The 19,871-nt window shown below is 51.4% G+C and overlaps 2 protein-coding genes and 1 long non-coding RNA gene across 6 annotated transcripts; 2 read left to right on the top strand and 1 right to left on the bottom strand.

Moving 5' to 3' along the window:
• The first annotated feature begins 1,076 nt into the window (after nucleotides 1-1,076).
• On the top strand, nucleotides 1,077-3,181 carry LOC138984682 (uncharacterized). Its single transcript, XR_011461937.1, has 3 exons — nucleotides 1,077-1,311; nucleotides 2,175-2,342; nucleotides 2,687-3,181. It is a non-coding gene; the product is annotated as an uncharacterized lncRNA (long non-coding RNA).
• Nucleotides 3,182-8,869: 5,688 nt separating this feature from the next.
• Nucleotides 8,870-16,520, top strand: KAT5 (lysine acetyltransferase 5). Of its 4 annotated transcripts, XM_005894042.2 has the most exons (14): nucleotides 8,870-9,066; nucleotides 9,166-9,232; nucleotides 9,560-9,628; nucleotides 9,715-9,851; nucleotides 10,138-10,293; nucleotides 10,383-10,457; nucleotides 10,559-10,633; nucleotides 10,981-11,229; nucleotides 11,314-11,403; nucleotides 13,385-13,525; nucleotides 13,609-13,702; nucleotides 15,568-15,727; nucleotides 15,852-15,933; nucleotides 16,026-16,520. In XM_005894042.2, the coding sequence occupies exons 1-14, from the start codon at nucleotides 9,055-9,057 to the stop codon at nucleotides 16,158-16,160; spliced, it is 1,542 nt and encodes a 513-aa protein (XP_005894104.1). In that variant the 5' UTR covers nucleotides 8,870-9,054; the 3' UTR covers nucleotides 16,161-16,520. The 4 variants fall into 4 exon arrangements, with proteins under 4 accessions (XP_005894104.1, XP_005894106.1, XP_005894102.1 ...); XM_005894044.2 differs by lacking the exon at nucleotides 10,138-10,293 and having other exon boundaries at nucleotides 8,875-9,066; XM_005894040.2 differs by having other exon boundaries at nucleotides 9,040-9,232.
• Nucleotides 16,521-16,626: 106 nt separating this feature from the next.
• RNASEH2C (ribonuclease H2 subunit C) lies at nucleotides 16,627-17,847 on the bottom strand. Its single transcript, XM_005894039.3, has 4 exons — nucleotides 17,594-17,847; nucleotides 17,222-17,400; nucleotides 17,017-17,136; nucleotides 16,627-16,758 (listed from the first exon to the last, which is right to left on the bottom strand). Exons 1-4 carry the CDS (start codon nucleotides 17,763-17,765, stop codon nucleotides 16,732-16,734), a joined length of 498 nt encoding a protein of 165 aa, XP_005894101.1. The 5' UTR covers nucleotides 17,766-17,847; the 3' UTR covers nucleotides 16,627-16,731.
• Between the last annotated feature and the right edge of the window lie 2,024 nt (nucleotides 17,848-19,871).

The following is a 19,871-nucleotide window of genomic DNA, read 5'->3' as shown; positions in this document are numbered from 1 at the left end:
GCTGCAGTCCATGGGGTCACAAAGAGTCGGACATGAGCGAGCGACTGAACTGAACTGAACTGAGCGCCACCTGGGAAGCCCAAGCCATATGCAAAAGGACAGATATTCTATGATCCGACTTGTATGAGGCGCGTAGACCAGTGAGATTCTTAGAGAGAGAAAGCAGAAAAGCGGCAATCAGGGTCTGGGAAGGGGGCACTGGGAGTTAGTGTTTAGTGGGTACAGAGTTTATGTTGGGGATGGTGAAGAGACTTGGAGACGGAAAGTTGAGATAGTTGCACAACAAAGTGAATGACAATGTCACTACTGCACACTCAAAAATGGTTAAATGGTAAATTTTAGGCGACGTGTATTTTACCATAACTTAACAAAAAATGACTCACTGTTATTAGCTAGGACCATGAACCATGACTCACATATGGTAACAGCCATTAATACAAGAAGCAGGACTGACTTCATCATGACTTCTCGCTTTCATAGTCCTACTTCTGCTTTTTGTTTTTAACTGACATTGGTGAGTTCTTCTGAAGCAGAATCGTTAAGCCTTAACTGTTGAGGCAGAGTTATAATACCTTTTTTTTCCTGATTTTTTTTTTTCAGAATCAAGTCCAGCCATGAAATTTGTGGGGCCTGATACAAAATGAAAATGCAGGGCCCCGTGTTCAAAAATTAAGAATTTTCAAGATGTCAATGACAGAGCATTAAACTAAGTGCAGGACCCTTCTAAGCTCTGGGCCCTGGCTGCACTGGTCTTACACCCATGATGTCAGCCCTTCTCAGGATTTAGCAAACACAAATTTCCTGAGAAATGCCAAGAATGCATTCCCCCTGGAGACAGGGGGTGTGAAAGCAGAGCGTGTGGCCCAGTGACTGCAGCAAGCATTGGGCTGCCCCGAGGGGAATCCTCTTGGAAACAAAGCCAAGACACTGAGCAGGTGTGCGAAGGCGCCATCTTTGAGTCACAGAGTTGACCAGTCTTGGAGCTGCTCCACCTCCAGGGAGGTAAGAACTCCAGTTTATCTGAAGCTTATTCTTTTGTTTCCTGTTATGGTTGCCATTTCCTTCTCCAATGCATGAAAGTGAAACGTGAAAGTGAAGTCGCTCAGTCGTGTCCGACTCTTCGCGACCCCATGGACTGCAGCCTACCAGGCTCCTCCGTCCGTGGGATTTTCCAGGCAAGAGTACTGAAGTGGGTTGCCATCGCCTTCTCCGATTTATAATGCATGCACATCTCATCTCTTTTTTACATAATTTATTTATTTTGGGTTGTGCAGGGTCTTTGTTGCTGCGCGTGCCACTTTCTCCACTGGGGTGAGTGTGACTGCTTTTCATTGCCGTGCGCGGGTCTCTCACTGCAGTGGCTTCTTTTGTTGGGGAGTGTGGGCTTCCCTGGTAGCTCAGTTGGTAAAGCTGGTAAAGAATCTGCCTGTAATGCAGGAGACCCTGGTTCGATTCCTGAGTTGGGAAGATCCCCTGGAGAAGGGAACAGCTACCCACTCCAGCATTCTGGCCTGGAGAATTCCATGGACTGTATAGAGAGTTCCATGGACTGTATAGTCCATGGGGTCGCAAAGAGTCGGACGTGACTGAGTGACTTTAACACGGGCTTTAGGCGCACAAGCTTCAGTAAGTGCAGCACGCAGGCTCAGTAGTTGTGACACACAGGGTTTAGTGGGATCTTCCCAGAGCAGGGATCGAACCTGTGTCAAATCACTCTGCACTGGCAGGTGGATTCCCATGCACTGTGCCACCAGGGAAGTCCTGATGCATGTCTTAAAGAAAGGCCCTTTCTCATCTGTGCAGCCCCCTCTGGTTCCCCTCTAATCACTCTCCCTAAAAAACAACAACTCATATTAAAAATTTTTTTTTCCTTTCAAATGTTTTCTTTTCATGCAATCTCAAATGTGCTGCTTCCGTTTCCTTGGCCCCTACACAGCCTGACTTTCTCCCCCCAACCTCTGCAGAAGGTGCCCCTGAAGTCTGGGATGACCAGCCAACCGCCCAGCCCAGCTGGTATTTTCCTACCCTTGCTGCCATCCACGCTGAGGAGTCCCAGGCCCAGTCGGCAGCCTAGGAACCCCTGGCAAGCAGCCTTTATCCCTACGTTTTTGTTAATGTTTGTTTGCTTTAACGCTTAAATAATTTTTTTTTTCGTTTATTTTTTGTCTGTGCAGCTTGTGATGTCTTAGCTCCCTGACCAAGGACTGAATCCAGGCCCGCAGAGCCCTAACTACTGGACCATGGGGAGGTCCCAATTTCTTATTTTTAAAGTTCCAATCTACTGAGAAATTAACACCTTGTCAATCTAGAACAACACTGGCAGTCATTCCTCATGCACTTCGGTAAGTCCCCTAGTTGGTAGAAGAAGGTTTATGCTATAGCATCTCCTCTCCCATGGCCACAAACCAGCTTCCATGATGGGCCCCTGCTGCCCTCGTTCCTTGCCCCATCCCCACCAGCATTCACCTTTCCTACTCCCAAAAGTACAGCTCATGGCAAGCTTTTAAAGAAAATTTTTTTTAATGGGTGTCCCAGCAAATGCACTTTTAAAAAAGCCCTCTCTGAAAACCAGAGCTAATGAAAATGAATTGTGTTCATGGATTTTTTTTTTTTTAAGCCTTCTCTGGGTCAGAAAGGTATCGTTCTGAACACTTGAGTTTTGTCTCATGTACTTGTTTTCCTTTAGATTTCCTGAGATCTCAAGGAGAGCTCAAGCCCATTTTCCTCAATGAGAGAGCCTCTGAGCTCGGTGGGGCTCAGCTTCCTGGCCACTTCCTGCCTTGGATTCTTTCCCGTGAACCAGTCATTGCTTCCATGACACTGACAGGGAACGTTCCACAAAGGCCATGAGCTGGATCACAGCCCACCTGCTATGACAACTCTGTGCTGGAAAACACGTGAGCCAGAGAGCTCTTACCCAGAAGAAACACCTTCAGCTCTCAAGATCACAAGACAGAAAACAACAAAATTCTGTAAAGCAATTATCCTTCAATAAATAAATAAATTAATTAAAAAACAATCTCTCACACATCATTAGTGCAGTTTAGAGGAAGTGTTTCTTTACTCCCACTTTGAATTCAGCCAGCATTTCGATGGGTCTGGATCTTATAAGCACAACCATAGCACATGCATTTGGAAAACAGATGTCTGTGTTCCTCTCTTCCAAAGAGACTATGGAATGAGGGTTCTCATTCTTCAGGATCCGAGGCGCCCAGAGACCTGGGGCCCAGGAGGGCTGCCAGCCCCTGCCTTCTTGTGCCCGCCAGGCCTGCTTCCTCACCACACTGTTGGCCATACCTTAGTCTGCAGCCACCGTCAGTCCTTGCCCCTGTAGCAGCAAGAACCTTCTAGCTACATTCAGGCACTACACACATCCTGTTCCCAGAAGTGTCATTTCCTCAGCCATCTTTGAACCTTTAATCAGATACATTATGTTCTTTCTTTGTTTTTAACTTTTTATGTTGGAGTACAGTTGACTAACAATGTTGTGTTAATTTCAGGTGGACAGCAAAGTGACTCAGTTACACATATACATGCATCTCCTCTTTTTCAAATTCTTTCCCCATTTGGATTGTTACATAACATTGAGCAGAGTTCCCTGTGCTGTACGATAGGTTTTTGTTGGTTGCTGCTAAGCTGCTAAGTCACTTCAGTCGTGTCCGACTCTGTGCGACCCCATAGACGACAACCCACAAGGCTCCCCCGTCCCTGGGATTCTCCAGGCAAGAACACTGGAGTGGGCTGCCATTTCCTTCTCCAATGCATGAAAGTGAAAAGTGAAAGTGAAGTCGCTCAGTCGTGTCCGACTCTTAGCGACCCCGTGGACTGCAGCCTACCAGGCTCCTCTGTCCATGGGATTTTCCAGGCAAGAGTACTGGAGTGGGGTGCCATCGCCTTCTCCCCTTGTTGGTTATCCATCTTAAAAAATGTGTATGTATCACTCCTGAACTCCCTAACTATCCTCTCCCCTGACTCTTCCCCCATGGTAACCATTAGTCCGTTCTCCAAGTCTGTGAGTCTATTTCTGTTTGGTAAATAAGCTCATCTGTATAATTTCTTTTTAGATTCTGCACACAAGTGTGTGTGCTGTGTACGAAGTTGCTTCAGTTGTGTCCGACTCTTTGTGACCCTATGAACTGCAGCCTGCCAGGCTCCTCTGTCCATGAGATTTTCCAGGCAAGAATACTGGAGTGGGTTGCCATGCCCTCTTCCAGGGGATCCTCCCCACCTACAGATCGAACCTATGTCTTTTATATCTCTTGCATTGTTTGGCAGGCGGCAGGTGGGTTCTTTACCACTAGCACCACCTGGAAAGCCCCACATACAAGATATATACCATAATTCTCTTTCTCTGACTTCATCAGTATGATAATCTCTAGGCCCATCCATGTTGCTGCAAATGGCATTATTTCATTATTTTTAATGGCTGAGTAATATTCCATTGTCCTAACCTCTAGAGTACTGTGGCTCAGACAATAAAGTGTCTGCCTGCAAAGCGGGAGACCTGGGTTCAATCCCTGGGTTGGGAAGATCCCTTGGAAAAGAAAATGACAACCCACTCCAGTACTCTTGCCTGGAAAATCCCATGGACAGAGGAGCCTAATAGGCTACAGTCCATGGGGTTGCAAGGAGTTGGACACAACTGAGCAACTTCACTAGTTCAGTTCAGTTCAGTTCAGTCGCTCAGTCATGTCTGACTCTTTGGGACCCCATGAATGGCAGCACACCAGGCCTCCCTGTCCATCACCATCTCCTGGAGTTCACTCAAACTCATGTCCATCAAGTCAGTGATGCCATCCGGCCATCTCATCCTCTGTCGTCCCCTTCTCCTCCTGCCCCCAATCCCTCCCAGCATCAGAGTCTTTTCCAATGAGTCAACTCTTCGCATCAGGTGGCCAAAGTATTGGAGTTTCAGCTTTACATCATTCCTTCCAAAGAAATCCCAGGGCTGATCTCCTTTAGAATGGACTGGTTGGATCTCCTTGCAGTCCAAGGGACTCTCAAGAGCAACTTCACTAAAATAAATACTCCATTGTACATATGTACCACATCTTCTTTATCTATCCAATACTTAATTTTCTTGCTCTAAATACCCCATTGACTCCCACTCCTCTTAAAGCAAAACCTGACTTCCTTACAAAAGTGCCATAAAAGGCCAGGATTGGCCAGCTTTCTGATTCCTGGATCATCACTCCCCCCATCCCCCAACCCCACCCCAGGTTCTCTCTCCTGGGATACACTGAACTGCACCCCACCCCCACCCCTGCTGGTGGGCCGTGGTTTGTGTACACCAGTAGAATTATCCTGGTCACAGACATTGGCTGCGGCAGAGGCACATGCCCCCAAATGGTTCAATCCTAGGGCTTTCCTTCCACAGCTTTTCTCCACAGACAAGGCCCTGGACACATGTAGGCTCTGGAGCAGTGGTCCCCAACCTTCGTGGCACCAGGGACTAGTATCATGGAAGATAATTTTTCCATGGACCGGGAGTGGGGTGGGTGGGTTAGGGATGGTTCAGGCAGAAATGTGAGGGACGGGAAGCTGCAGAGGAAGCTTCGCTGGCTTGCCTGCCGCTTACCTCCTGCTATGCGGCCCAGTTCCTAACTGGCCATGAACTGGCCAGTTCTAGAGCGAACCGGGGCAGCTGTGCTGTGACTATAAGAAGGGGCCACCTTGAATGTAGGAGGAGACTAACCTGTGGAGGCCAGACCGGAAACACAGAACCCACATTGCTGGTGACTTCATCAAGTCTCCAGATGAGACCATCCTGAAGCCCACATGTGTTTGATCCACATGGATGGAGACATTCCCTCTGGAAGCGGCTGGCGAGGGACACTGTGTGACTCTCTGTGGCAGGAATCTTGCGTGACAGCTTCTAGAGAGGCCCCAGTTGACCAGCTCCTCACACTATTTCCACATTGTCACAGTACTTACCGCTGTCTGAAGGGGCTCTTTATGCTTTGGGTTGTCAGCTGCTCATGTCTGACCCACTAGAGCAGGGGACTCATCTTTACTTGTTCAAGTTGTTCCTACAGGGGAGGCACACAGTGGGTGCTCAGTGAATAATGGTGCATGCCCGATGACCTGTTCACCAACTCTTTTATTTTGACCAGGCCACGTGGCTCGTGGGATCTTAGTTCCCTGACCAGTGGCCCCTGCAGTGGAAGTACAGAGTCTTAACCACCGGACCACTAGGGAAGTCCCATCACCAAGTGTTTCTTTTCTCTCTGCTGTTGCTGTCCTCACTGCCTGAAACAGTCCCAACCCCTTTTCCCAGCCAACGCTACCCCACTTTCAACTGCAGGTCACTTATCAGATGCTCTGAGACCCCTGCCTGGGCCCCCACCTCAAGCTGTCTTTCCCGAGTCCCAGGGAGAGCCCAACTTACAAGACTGATCGCTCTTGGCAGCAAATGTCAGTTCACATCTCTGGCTCCCCATTCTTCATCCATTTGACAGTTTAGCTGAATACCTACTATGAGACAGGCGGTATGGAGGCTGGGAAAATAGCACTGGGCAAACCACATAAATACTGCAATTCATGGATCTTACATTCTAGTGAGGGAAAGACAGTAACAAGCAAATAAGGAGAAGACATGATCTGACAACTGAATACTCTGAAGCAGAGGAGGGGAGGGGAGGTGGTGGGGGATGAGCAGACAACTGGGGAAGTCAGGGGTGACTTAAAGGGAAAGGTGACATTTGAGCAAAGACTTGAATGAGGTAAGGGAGTAAGCCAAGTAACTAAATACTGAGGTATAAATTTGAGAAACCTCAGCATGTGAATGGTATTTAAAGCCATGAGCTTCTAGGGCATCATGAAGGGAGTAATTGTGGATATACAGGTGGAGTTCAGGACCGAACCTGGGGCCTGGGAAGGTTTAGAGGTTATGGACAAGAGGAGCAACCCATAAAGGAGATAAGGAGCAATGGGAAAGCTGGAAAGAAATCAGGAAAGCCTGGTATCCTAGAAACCAAGACAGGAGAGTTTCAAGGTAGGAAGTAACCAACCATGCCAAATGCCACGGACAAAAGGTTTGAGAAGTGGCCATTGGATGAAGAATATGGGGGTCACTGGTGACTTTGATAAGGGGGCAGAGAATGAAACTGCTAACATGTTGGGATGAATATGTGAAAAGCTGTATGTATCAAGATGCTCTTTGTGGCACTGTTTGTAAGATGGGAAATCTGGAACTTGAATATTCAACAAGAAGAAATTGGTTGTGGCAGATAAGGTACATATAAGCAACAAAACACTATGTAGCCATTAAAATAGTGCTCTAGAATGTGAGAAGTGTTTGATTTATGCTACTAAATGAACAAGCTGGTCACAGAACAACATACACATTATGAACCTATTTTCGTATTTGATATGTGTTAGTTGCTCAGTCCTGCCTGAACTCTTCGAGATCCCACTGTCCATGGATTTCTCCAGGCAAGAATGCTGGAGTGGGATGCCATTTCCTCCTGCAAGGGATCTTCCCCATCCAGGGATTGAGCCTGTGTCTTCTGCATTGCAGCCAGATTCTTTACCACTGAGCCACCAGAGACGCCCTGTTTGATAGCACAATAGAAGATAAAGCATGGGTTGGCAAACATTTTTTGTAAATGGCCAGACATTAAATGTTTTAGGCTTTGTGGGCATTCAGCTTTAACGTGTAAGGAGTCATAGACAAAATGTCAATGAATGAGATGGTGGCTATGTTCCAATAAAACATTATTTATGGACCCTGAAATTTGAATTTCATGATTTCCATGTATCATGAAATATTCTATTTATGTCTCCCCAAGCTTTAAAGTCCAGTGTTCTTGCCTGGAGAATCCCAGGGACGGGGGAGCCTGGTGGGCTGCCGTCTATGGGGTCACACAGAGTCGGACACGACTGAAGTGACTTAGCAGCAAGCTTTAAAAAGAGTATAAAGACCAATCTTTGCCCACTGAGTGCAGGAAAACTAGAATAGGATTGGATTTGATCTGCAGGCCATAGTTTGCCTAGCTATTCATTCCCTGCACCGTGTGTGTTTCCTTGTTGTTGCTTGTTTCCCAAAACACTTATCACTCTTTAATAGACTAGATAATTTATTTAAAAAATACATTTACTGTTTGTGATCCACACCCCTCTTTTCCCTCTCAGCCTCCTAGAATTCAAGCTCCAGGAGCTGCAAGTTATTTTATTCACTGATGTATCCCAGGCTCCTAGATAAATGCATGGGACACGGTAGCAGATTATTAAAGTTGTTGAATGTATGAATGAATAATATATTAATCAATCCTAAAATAAATCAACTCTGATTATTCATGGGAAGGACTAACGCTGAAGATGACAACTCCAATACTTTGGCCACCTGATGAGAAGAAAAGACACTGATGCTGGGAAAGTCTGAGGGCAAGAAAAGGGGAGGGCAGAGGATGAAAAGGTTGGATAGCATCACTGACTCAATGGACATGAGTTTACGCAAACTCCGGGAGATAGGGAAAGACAGAGAAGCCTGGCAGTTCACGGGGGTCACAAAGAGTCGACACGACTTAGACGTCCGAACAATACCAACTCGTATAATTAGCAACCTAATATACAAAACAACAAACCTATAAACCTTCTTCCGTGAGCCCCCAACCCTAAGAAAGTCCACAACTTGAGAGGATCCTGGCGCCCACTTCTCGAAATCCGCCCCTAAATCCCCCAGCCGAGCACGCGCAGTTCACTCCCCGCGACGCAGCCTTGACGCCACTAGGAGACGCCCAAGCAGCCGCCCGCTAGGCACAAACACCAGTCCCACGTGACCGGTGTCGCACCCGGTGAGCGTCACGTGAAGGACTCAGTTTTCCTCCAATCGTTGCACACGTTATGGGGATTCCACCCAGGACCTGACCTGAGTCTTAAAACAACCTATGCCCCCGCCAGCCAAACTGGCCAGCTCCGTCAGCAAGCTGGGCAGCGGTGTCTCTTAAGCGGTGTCTCGTAAAGCCGCTTCGGGGAAGACCGGGCCCACAACGTGCTCAATCCCGGAAGTGACGGCTCCCAGAGGGGCCGGAAGTGGCAGTGGAGGGAGGGAAGATGGCGGAGGTGGTGAGTCCGGTGCCCGGGGCGGGGCGGAGGGAGCCAGGGGAGGTGGGTAGAGCCCGAGGCCCCCCAGTAGCCGACCCTGGCGCCGCGCTGTCTCCCCAGGGGGAGATAATCGAGGGCTGCCGCCTGCCCGTGCTGCGGCGGAACCAGGACAACGAAGATGAGTGGCGTGAGTGACGTCGGGGGGCGGGGCTAAGGAACCTGAGGGCGAGGGGCGGGGGGAGAGTCAACCGAACCCCGGGGAGGGGGTGGGGCCTCTAGAATTCTGGAGCGGGCGGGGCGCAGATACTCAGGAGGGGCGTGGCTTTTAGCCTTTAGAACTGGACAGGGCAGGGCTTGAAGAGGGGATGGCACTTGGTGACTAACCGGGGCTTGTGAGAGCGGTTCCAAGTGCTGGGGCTTTAGGGTTCGGGCCTGGTGGTGGAGTGCGGGTCGTAGGAGGGTGGAGCTTCATGGCCTGGCCCGTCTAAGGCCCTTGCCTTTGCTGTTCCCACAGCACTCGCTGAGATTCTGAGCGTGAAGGACATCAGTGGCCGGAAGCTTTTCTACGTCCATTACATTGATTGTGAGTTCTGGACCGGGATGAGGTGGGGCTGGAGGGTTGGGGGGCAGCCTCTGGCACTCCTTCCTGAGCCATACCCACTGCTGCAGTCAACAAACGCCTGGATGAATGGGTGACCCACGAGCGGCTGGACCTGAAGAAGATCCAGTTCCCCAAGAAAGAGGCCAAGACCCCCACCAAGAACGGGCTTCCTGGGTCCCGACCCGGCTCTCCAGAGAGAGAGGTGGTGAGTAGGTCCCCTGCTTCACCTCTTCTCTCCTGCCTACTTTTAAAATCTCTTGGCCTCAGTGGCTCCCAGATGGGTGAGAGGCTGTGCCCTCCCACCCTGGCTTAAGCTTGTAAAGGATGGGGGCCAAACTGCAGATGTAGTTCCAGAGTCCACTGACTGTACCTGTGTCCTTGAGAGGGCAGAGGGTGGGGTTTGATCACTCCATGCCGAGGGGGCCCTACTCCCCTTCCCCATCCCACCACCAACCCAGCCCCAGAGGAAGACCCTGGACCTATCTCTACAGCCGGCCTCCGCCCAGGCCAGCGGGAAGACCTTGCCAATCCCGGTTCAGATCACACTCCGCTTCAACCTGCCCAAGGAGCGGGAGGCCATTCCCGGTGGCGAGCCTGACCAGCCGCTCTCCTCCAGCTCCTGCCTGCAGCCCAACCACCGCTCAACGGTACCCTCAGCAATTCCAGGGACCTTGCTTTCCTCTCAGGTCCCGCCTTCTCTACCTTCTGACCCACCTGTCCTGGTTTCTCTCTGCAGAAACGGAAGGTGGAGGTGGTTTCACCAGCAACTCCAGTGCCCAGCGAGACTGCCCCGGCCTCAGTTTTCCCCCAGGTGAGTCCCCCAAGCCATCTCTTCTGCCCTCCTACCCTCTGGTAGCCCCTTTTGGGCTCACCTCACAGCCACCCCTTCTGTCCCTCCCCTATCATTTGCAGAATGGATCAGCCCGGAGGGCAGTGGCAGCTCAGCCGGGGCGGAAGCGGAAATCGAATTGCTTGGGCACTGATGAGGTAGGTCTGGGGGGAGGAGGGAAGCTGGGTGAAATGAAGGGGACATAAGGAGGGCACGGGGTTTAGTGACTGCTTTAAAAATGAACAAGGGGTACTGGGCAGAAAGGGTGCTGGAATTAGGAGTGAGGCGGCACCGATTGAGGTCCCACACTAGGCTCTCTTTTTCACCTTCCAGGTGAAAACCATCCAAGTCTTGGTTTCCTCAGTTGGCAAATGGGGATTACAGTGCCCCTCCTAAGGGGGCCACTGTTAGGTGGACACGGAAGCCTGCGGAAGGGCTGTGAGCTGTAGAGTGTGCTGCTTGAGTTGTCTTCTGTAACCTGGTATCTTTCACGGGCCCTGGGCAGGACTCCCAGGACAGCTCAGATGGAATCCCGTCCGCTCCTCGCATGACTGGGAGCCTGGTATCTGACCGGAGCCACGACGACATCGTCACCCGGATGAAGAACATCGAGTGCATTGAGCTGGGCCGGCACCGCCTCAAGCCCTGGTACTTCTCCCCGTACCCTCAGGAGCTCACCGCGCTGCCTGTCCTCTACCTCTGCGAGTTCTGCCTCAAGTATGGCCGAAGCCTCAAGTGTCTGCAGCGTCATTTGGTATGGGGAATCCCAGGGGTCACCCTCGGAGCAGCCCCCACCCCCCACCTCAGCCCCTGTGCCTGATTCTCCTGTCTTCCTCAGACCAAGTGTGACCTGCGACATCCTCCCGGCAACGAGATCTACCGCAAGGGCACCATCTCCTTCTTTGAGATCGACGGACGTAAGAACAAGGTCAGTGGCCGAGGGGCAGTGGGAAGGCTTTGGTGCCGGGAGTCTGGGGGAGTCGAGTGAGTAGCTGCTTCCAGCTCAGGAAGACACTGACCGTTACAGCTGACAGATCTCTTCACCGCATTTACTGCATTCCTGCCGTAGGGCGGGTGCTGGTAGATACAGAGTGACCAGGAATTTGACAAAATCTCTGTTCTCTGAGAGCTCACAGGGGAAGACAAACAGGCCAGTAGCAGTTTGGATCCCACTGTGATATGTTTCATGAGAAAAGTGGGCTGTCAGGATCCTGGGGTGATCAGCAAGGCTTCAGAGAGGAGGTAACCTCTGAACCTTGACACAGGGGTAGGGTGGGCACAGGAATCCCCAGCAGTGGGTTCTGAAGGGCAGGAGTGGGTGTCCTGGCAAAGCCCAGAGACCCTGCAGGTTCAGTTCCAGACCACTGTGATAAGGTGAACGTTGAAATAAAGCAGTCACGCAAGTTTTTCTGGTTTCCCAGACTATATAAGTTATATTTATGTTGTGCCATAGTCTACTAAGGGTGCAATAACAGTATCTAAAGAAAATTACAGTGGTAACCTCAAGAATCACTGATTACTGTAACAAATACAATAATAATGAAAAGGTTTGGAATATTATTGCGAGAATTATGAAAAGGTGACAGAGATGCAACATGAGCAAATGCTGTTGGGAAAATGGCACTGATAACTCAAGGCAGGGTTTGCCACAAACCTTTGTTAAAAAAGCAATCTCTGAAAGCCAGTAAAGTGAGGTGTGCCTGTGCAGACAGCGAGCATCGAAGAGCTGTCCTTCCAGCTGGAGTGCAGACAGGATGAAGGCAGGCTCTGTTACAAGGACAGAGTTCAGGTGGTGGGACTGAGGTCAGCTGGGAAGGGGGAACGCTACAGGTCTGGGGCTTCACATCTGCCTTATTCTGGCTGTGGGGAGGAAGAAGGGAGTAGCCTGCAAGGACCTTCAAGAGTGAAAGGCCTCCATCCCTGGGTCCTGGAGGGTGGGGAGGGAAGGACAATCACTGACTGGCAGGAGAGAGCTCTGGCTTGAGTGCTGGGGGAGCTTAAGAGAAAGATGCTATTTTAACCACCGTTAACTGTGTTAGGTGCGGGCTTGGGTATCCCAAGTGGCCACGCCTGCTGCTGCTAAGTCACTTCAGTCGTGTCGGACTCTGTGCGACCCCATAGACGGCAGCCCACCAGGCTCCTGTCCGTGGGATTCTCCAGGCAAGAACACTGGAGTGGGTTGCCATTTCCTTCTCCAGTGCATGAAAGTGAAAGTGAAGTCGCTCAGTCGTGTCCAACTCTTAGCAACCCCTTGGACTGCAGCCCACCAGGCTCCTCCGTCCGTGGGATTCTCCAGGCAAGAGTACTGGAGTGGGATGCCATTGCCTTCTCCGAGCCTAGCAGCTGCTTAAAAAGCCTCTGGTGATATGCAGGAGAGTTGTGAGCATGGAGTACAGTAGCAAGATGAATTTTACTGGGCCAGCCCTTGAGAGACCCCAGACTTCTTCACCCATGTTGTAGACAAGCCGATGTGTTTTCAGGACGTGTGACTGGGGAAGAGAGTACTGTGGCTTTTTGACAGCCGGACTCCTGAGACTGCCACACAGGCAGAGCTTTTCTCATAAGCCTTGGTCAGTCTTCCTGGTCACACATCAGTTTGCTGACTGGTAACTGGCAGAGGGCAGTGGAGGCCTCCAGGCTAGTGAGGTGGAGGTGCGGGGAGTAGGGGCACACCTGCCCAGCTCACCGGAGGTCGGTGCCTGAACACCGTCACAGCTGGGGCAGGGGCTCCTGCACGCTGAGAAGGGCTCATGCCTAGGGACAGCCTGGCCCATGGATGGGTTCAGGCCTCAGGGAGGAAGGCTTACCCCTTTCAGCCTGGGGGACAAAGAAGCTCCAGGCTGACACCAGCCTGACGGCCACACTCCAGGAGAGCTACCCGGGGTGGTGACAGACCTTGTCTTTTGCAGAGTTATTCCCAAAACCTGTGTCTTCTGGCTAAGTGTTTCCTCGATCACAAGACGTTGTACTATGACACAGACCCTTTCCTCTTCTACGTCATGACAGAGTACGACTGCAAGGGCTTCCATATAGTGGGCTACTTCTCCAAGGTGAGCGCTCCTGCAGGCGGTCCCTCAGTCCCGCCCTGAGCTGGGTCCCTCCCCTCACGCTCACTCCGGCCTGGCTTTTCCAGGAAAAGGAGTCCACGGAAGACTACAACGTGGCCTGCATCCTGACCCTGCCCCCCTACCAGCGCCGGGGCTATGGCAAGCTGCTGATCGAGTTCAGTGAGTACTCACGCTGCTGGCCCGGGGTCGGGGCGGGAGCAGGCAGGCCCAGGCCCCGGGGCTGCACATACGGACACACGGGGCTGCCATGTTCCCAGCTCTGGCCTTTGCAGTCCAGTCACCGGGGAAACTGGCCAGAAATAAAGGTGGGCCCCTCCCAAGGTTCTCTCCGTTCTGGGGTGACTCCCCTGCTCGTCTGCACTAGGCTCTCAGTCCCTCATAGTTCCTTGGCCATGGTGCTGAGCACCACTCAGCCTGACTCATCAGCCCCTGCCCAGGGCCATGGGCAGAAGCTGAGTGAGCCACTCTTGCTCAGCTGTCTGGTCCTGTGCAGTTGTACACGTTGCTAGGCAAGGACCTGTGGCTCATTTCCCCACTTGTCACCTGAGCCTTGCGGACAGTGGATGTCACATCAACATGATTCACAGGGGATCTGGCCTCTGCCCCTTGTCACATATGAACTCCACACTGGCCCCCAAGGTCCCCTTCACTGCCCAGCCTCCTCCCCTCATTCTGTTCACCTCACCGTTCACTGCACCCTTGGGATAACCAAGCTCTGACCTGGGAGATGAGGAGGGAGCCTTGGCTCCCTGATGAAGGCGTGGAGGCCTGACTTGATCACGGGTCACCTTGAGAAATTTTATTGGTAGAAAGATGCCAAGATTGCGTCATGTCTTCAGGAAGCCCTCTGCCTGGCAGGGCAGGAGGATGCTTAGGAAACTCAGCTTAAGCCTTGGAGCTCAGACCCAGTGGAGACGGGATGTGTGGGGCCACCAAGGAGACGTGCTCGTTGTGCCTGGCAGGAGCAGATAGGATACCAGAAGCACCAGTCCAGGCAGCTTCTGAGGGCGGGGGTGTTCACTGGGAGGGGCCAGGAGTCCCTGTCGCTAAGGAGGCAAGCATGGCCTCCAGCTGATCGGTCAGGACTCTGCATGCCGGCCCAGCAAAGCTCAGTGAGAACTCCAGTGTGCCCCTTCTCTCTTCCCTGCTTCCTGCCTCCAAAGCAGAGGCCTCTCTGTACTCCCCACCAGGCTGTTAGGTGGAAGTCACAGGAGGCTGGGCAAGAGGGTCAGACTGGCTAATAAAGACGTATCAAGGGGAAAGCAGAAAGGCTACGCTCCAACACAAGGCTTGTGATGACTGAGGGTGAAGGGCTTCTAGAAATAGTGGAGACATCTCAGGGCCCTGATGGGAAAAATGAAGACTCTGTCCAACAGATGTGAAACCACTCAGGGTTTTGCAGGGCCTGAGGGTCTCACCAGGAACTGCCTGCCAGTGCCCAGTGGTGACCCGGGTAGAGGAGGGCAGAGCAGTAGAATTGGGAGGGCGAGAGCCCTGGCAAAGGCAGTTACAGCTGAGGAATGGCCTCCTCTGACTGGGAAGTGCTTTGGCATCACTGCTTACTTCCTCCCAGCCACCCAGCCTGGTCTTAGAGCCGCTGATTCTTCTCTGCTCACAGCTGGGGGACTGTTGTGACTGAGAATCTGAGCATCCTCAGGCCTGGACTAGAGGTGGGGCCTGGCCCACTCTTCTCCTCATATACCCAGACAGAGTCTGGTAGGACCGAGGAAAACTGGAGGCACTTTCATTCCATAAGCCGTTCTCTGCACTTCCCTGTCCCACCTGTAAGCCCTTGCTGGCTCCTGGTGACTGTAGCTTCAGCGCACAGCTGAAGAGTAGGCGTGCTAGTCCTTTACGATGAAACTAAGGCACCGAACAGACAAGCCACATAGCCCGACCACAGAACCACCACGTGGCAGGCCCGAGACAGGACCATGCAGTCTGCCCGGTAGTCTGCGTTCTTAAGACACTAGTGACATAATACTGTGATCGTTTATACACTTCCTCCTGCTCCATTGCTTTAGGCTATGAACTCTCCAAAGTGGAAGGGAAAACGGGGACCCCTGAGAAGCCCCTCTCGGACCTTGGCCTCCTGTCCTACCGAAGCTACTGGTCCCAGACCATCCTGGAGATCTTGATGGGGCTGAAGTCAGAGAGCGGGGAGAGGCCACAGATCACCATCAAGTGAGCCTGGCCCTGCCTACCCGGGGGTGCATGGCATGATCTTCTGTTCTCGGGCTTTCTCACTCCTTGGGGCCTGGGGAAGAGATGGAGGCCCCCGGGGGATCTGATCTTTGCCCTCCCACAGTGAGATCAGTGAAATTACCAGCATCAAGAAGGAGGATGTCATATCTACTCTGCAATACCTCAACCTCATCAACTACTACAAGGTAGGGAGGCAGGCAGGGGGAGACAGGTGTGTGCAGGGATGCCGAGTGCAGGCCTGCGTGGGCTGACCTGCCTGGCCCCATCTCCTGTCCAGGGCCAGTATATCCTCACCCTGTCGGAAGACATCGTGGATGGGCACGAACGGGCTATGCTCAAACGGCTTCTTCGGATCGACTCCAAGTGTCTGCACTTCACTCCCAAGGACTGGAGCAAGAGGGGAAAGTGGTGACCGGACACTGCCCTGGGAATGCCGGCAAAGGCAGCAGAACTGAAGCTGGCAGCCATCCCGCCCCCAGCGGGGTCTCCAAGAGGCACACCAAGGGAGACAGGGCTGAGGACCACTCCAGAAGGAGAGGACGGGCCTGGTCAAGGCCGGCTGGTGCCCAGCACCAAGGCGAGCTCAGGGCTCACGGCAGCTCTGCGGTCAAATGGCTGCAGGCCCAGGCCTGCTGTGAACCAGGGACCAGAGGGAGCCAGGCAGCTGTGTACAGTGAGATGGGGGTGGGAGTACCTTGTACAGAGGACTGGCGGCTGTACAAATTTCTTTTGTAAAGTAGGAGCTGGGGTGTGGTGGGAACTGGCTGCAAAATTCTGGCCTCTTCTGCCCCATTGCCCCCTGGCAATAAATTGGTTCTAGAGGTCAGAGCTACGGAAGGTTCTTGTGGGAGAAGGGGCAGTGTTGGCAGACTCACAGGTTCTGTGAAAAGCTCCTTTATTGGGTGAAGGACTCTGGCTTCACACTGAAGAAGAGGTTTCCTGGGGTTTGGGGTTCGGTGGCTTTCAATGTCAAGCTCTGGTTCTCAGTCTTCGGGTACCTGTGCGTGAATCTGCAACAGGAATCACCTCTATTATTGGATTTCTGCAGTATAGTGACTTGGTGGCCCAGATATTCAGAATCATAGCCCTTCTAGAAGGCCAGAGAAGTGTGCTGAGGAAGCCATGCTGTCCCTACCCAGTCTAATCCTCCAGTCAGACTGGGTCTCCATCTGCCCCAAGGTTCGCCCCAGCCCCAAATTAACTCCGGCGGGGCGGGGCGGGGGCGGTGTTAGATAAAGCCTGGGAAGAAAGCCCATCCATCTACTCACCGCTGCAGCGAGGCTGGGCCAGCTTAGGGCCCCACGCAGTTTGGCATCCGGACCAGGGATAGATTCTAGGCCCCACACGGTGAAGCTGCTGAAACTGGCTGTGGCTCCCATAAAGCGGTCCTGGGGACGGGAAGGGGCCCCGGCTCAGCATCCGGGCTGCGGTTCCCACCCGCGCTCCCTTCCAACCCTATCCCCTAGTGCTCACGCAGTCCCGCTCCAGCGCCTCTGGGGGTTCCAGCAGTTCCTGCTCCTGTCGCTCGTGATCATCCTGCTTCCCCATCAACACCTCTGCCTTCTCTTCTGTCACCACATATCCCACGAAGCCGGGCGGCACCACCACCTCCTCGCCACGTAGACTACGGCCTCGAAACGACGCTTCTAGTCCTGGAGGAGGCAGGCGCAGGGAGGGCCTCAGTGAGGGTCTGATCCAGGCCTAAGGGAGCAAGCCCGGCAGCGGGCCTCCCGCCGCCTCCGGTGGACCACGATCCCCAGGAGGCCTGGCGCCGTTCCTGGCGGAGGAGAGCGCGATGCCGGCGCGGGGGCTGCTGGGAGCCGTAGTCCGGCCGCGAGCGCTCACCGTCAGGACCCATACGGATGGCTGGGGTGAAGAAGCGCCCCACCGGCGTGGGCCGGTTAACTGGGACCTCGCAGGGAAGAAGGTGCAGCGAGGCGGGGGCGGGATCGCGCAGCGTATCAGGGCGCAGGTGGACGCGGCGTTTGTCGATGGTTTCCTCGTAGCTATTCTCCATAGTCCGTCACGACTCTGCAGCTGAAGGCTGAGGCCAAAGCTGGCGCGTAAAGCGCGCGGAGCCTGTCGGGGGCAGTCAGCGCAGAGCCTCGTGGGAAGCGTAGTTCTTCTCTGAGGCGTCTCTGTTATCCTGCCTCCCGGCGTTCCAGTCCCAGGGTTTTTTTTTCCTTGAATTCCCCGCCCCCGCCCCCGCCCGAAATACATTCTTACTGTAAAAAATTAAAACGATCTCTAAGAGTACACCTTTTACATTGATTAGTACAAAGTGTTGTGCTTTGTTTGTGGTGTGTGCAAAGAAGGGATATCAACCATTCTTCACCTGTGAAGATATTTTACCCGAGTTTGTCTTCCAAACCTGTATATTGGTCATTTTTATTACAGAGAAGAGTTTTATGTATTTATTTTTTAGTCACATATTCAATGTATCTGCCTTTTCTTTTCAGGCCTAGTTTTCACAGTACTCTTTCCTTGTTCATTTCTTAAAGTTAGTCGCACAGTCGTGTCCGACTCTTTGCGATACCAAGGACTGTGGCCCGCCAGGCTCCTCTGTCCATGAAATTCTCCAGGCAAGAGTACTGGAGTGGGTTGCCATTTCCTTCTCCAGGGGATCTTCCCACCCCAGGGATCTAACCCGGGTCTCCTGCATTGCAGGCAGATTCTTTACCAACTGAGCTACTAACTCTTCTCTAATGTTAATATGTCTGGATACCCAACTTAGATAGATTTTGACAAGTACTCTCATAAAACGAACTCATACAAAACTGGTAATTAAGATTGAAATTGCATTTAATTTATAGATTTGAGAAAGAGAAAAACATCCTTAGACTTCCAAGATCTGGCTTTGGTGGTCTGTTGAACAGGAACAATTTCATAGAATATCTGACGAGGTCACTCTGATGTGAGTGATGAAAACAAAAGCAAGATCATTCCGTACTCACCTGAACACTGACAAAAACACAAATATTGTCCAAAACACAAGTAATGAAAATTGTTCTATCTTGGATAATATAGTGACTGTTGCTACTTTACCAATTACAGAGTTAGCCTCCGTATAGATGTTTGTTAACATATCCCATTGTAGAAATACTCCCACTCTCTGAAGGCATCCAATCCAGAGAAAAGTCCCACTTCCTTAAACGCTCCCTCAAATTCCCTAAAACACAAGTCCAAATCCTAGAAATCCTTCCTGTTGTTTTTCAGTTGCTAAGTCGTGTCCCACTCTTTGCAACTGCATGGACTGCAGCATACCAGGCTTCCCTGTTCTTCAGTATCTCCTGGAGTTTGCTCAAACTCATGTCCCTTGAGTTGGTGATGCCATCCAACCATCTCATCCTCTGTCGCCCACTTCTCCTCCTGCCCTCAGTCTTTCCCAGCATCAGGGTCTTTTTCAATGAGTCAGCTCTTCGCATCAGGTGGCCAAAGTATTGGATCTCCGTAGTGGCTATACTAGTTTGCATGCCCACCAACAGTGTAAGAGGGCTCCCTTTTCTCTGCACCCTCTCCAGCATTTATTGTTTGTAGATTTTTTGATAGCAGCCATTCTGACCGGAATGAGATGTTACCTCATTGTGGTTTTGATTTGCATTTCTCTGATTCTTACATATTAATTTTTTAAACATATCTAGAATTTTAAAATTTTTCCTAATAGTTTTCTTTTCTTTCCTGGGTCTCCCAGAATCAATCATCTCACTTTCAAATAATGATCATGATCATTTTACTCCCTCATTACATCACATGTTTTCTTTTCTAGCACATCAACAGATATCTTTTCCTTTTTCCTGACATTTTCATGGGAATTTCACCAATACTCATGAAGTTGCTTTTCAACTTGTTTATATATATCTTGTTAAAGCTGTACTACTAAAGGTTTTTATCAAATTTTTTTTTATTGCAGTAGACTGGCTTTACAATGTTGTATTAGCTTTTGTTGTTTCCATCACTAAGTCGTGTTTGACTCTTTTGTGACCCCATGGACTGTAGCCCGCCAGGCTCCTCTGTCCATGGAATTTCCCAGGCAAGAATACTGGGTTGCCATTTCCTTCTCCATAAGGGTTTTTTTAATTTGGAAGTAGATGTTTGATTTATCTTTACATTTTTGGTTCTGTTA

This window comes from Bos mutus, chromosome 22 (assembly GCF_027580195.1).
Source record: "Bos mutus isolate GX-2022 chromosome 22, NWIPB_WYAK_1.1, whole genome shotgun sequence".
In the NCBI taxonomy this organism is placed as follows: Eukaryota; Metazoa; Chordata; class Mammalia; order Artiodactyla; family Bovidae; genus Bos; species Bos mutus.
The sequence above is the reverse complement of the archived record's forward strand: the minus strand, read 5'-3'. Positions and strand labels throughout refer to the sequence as shown.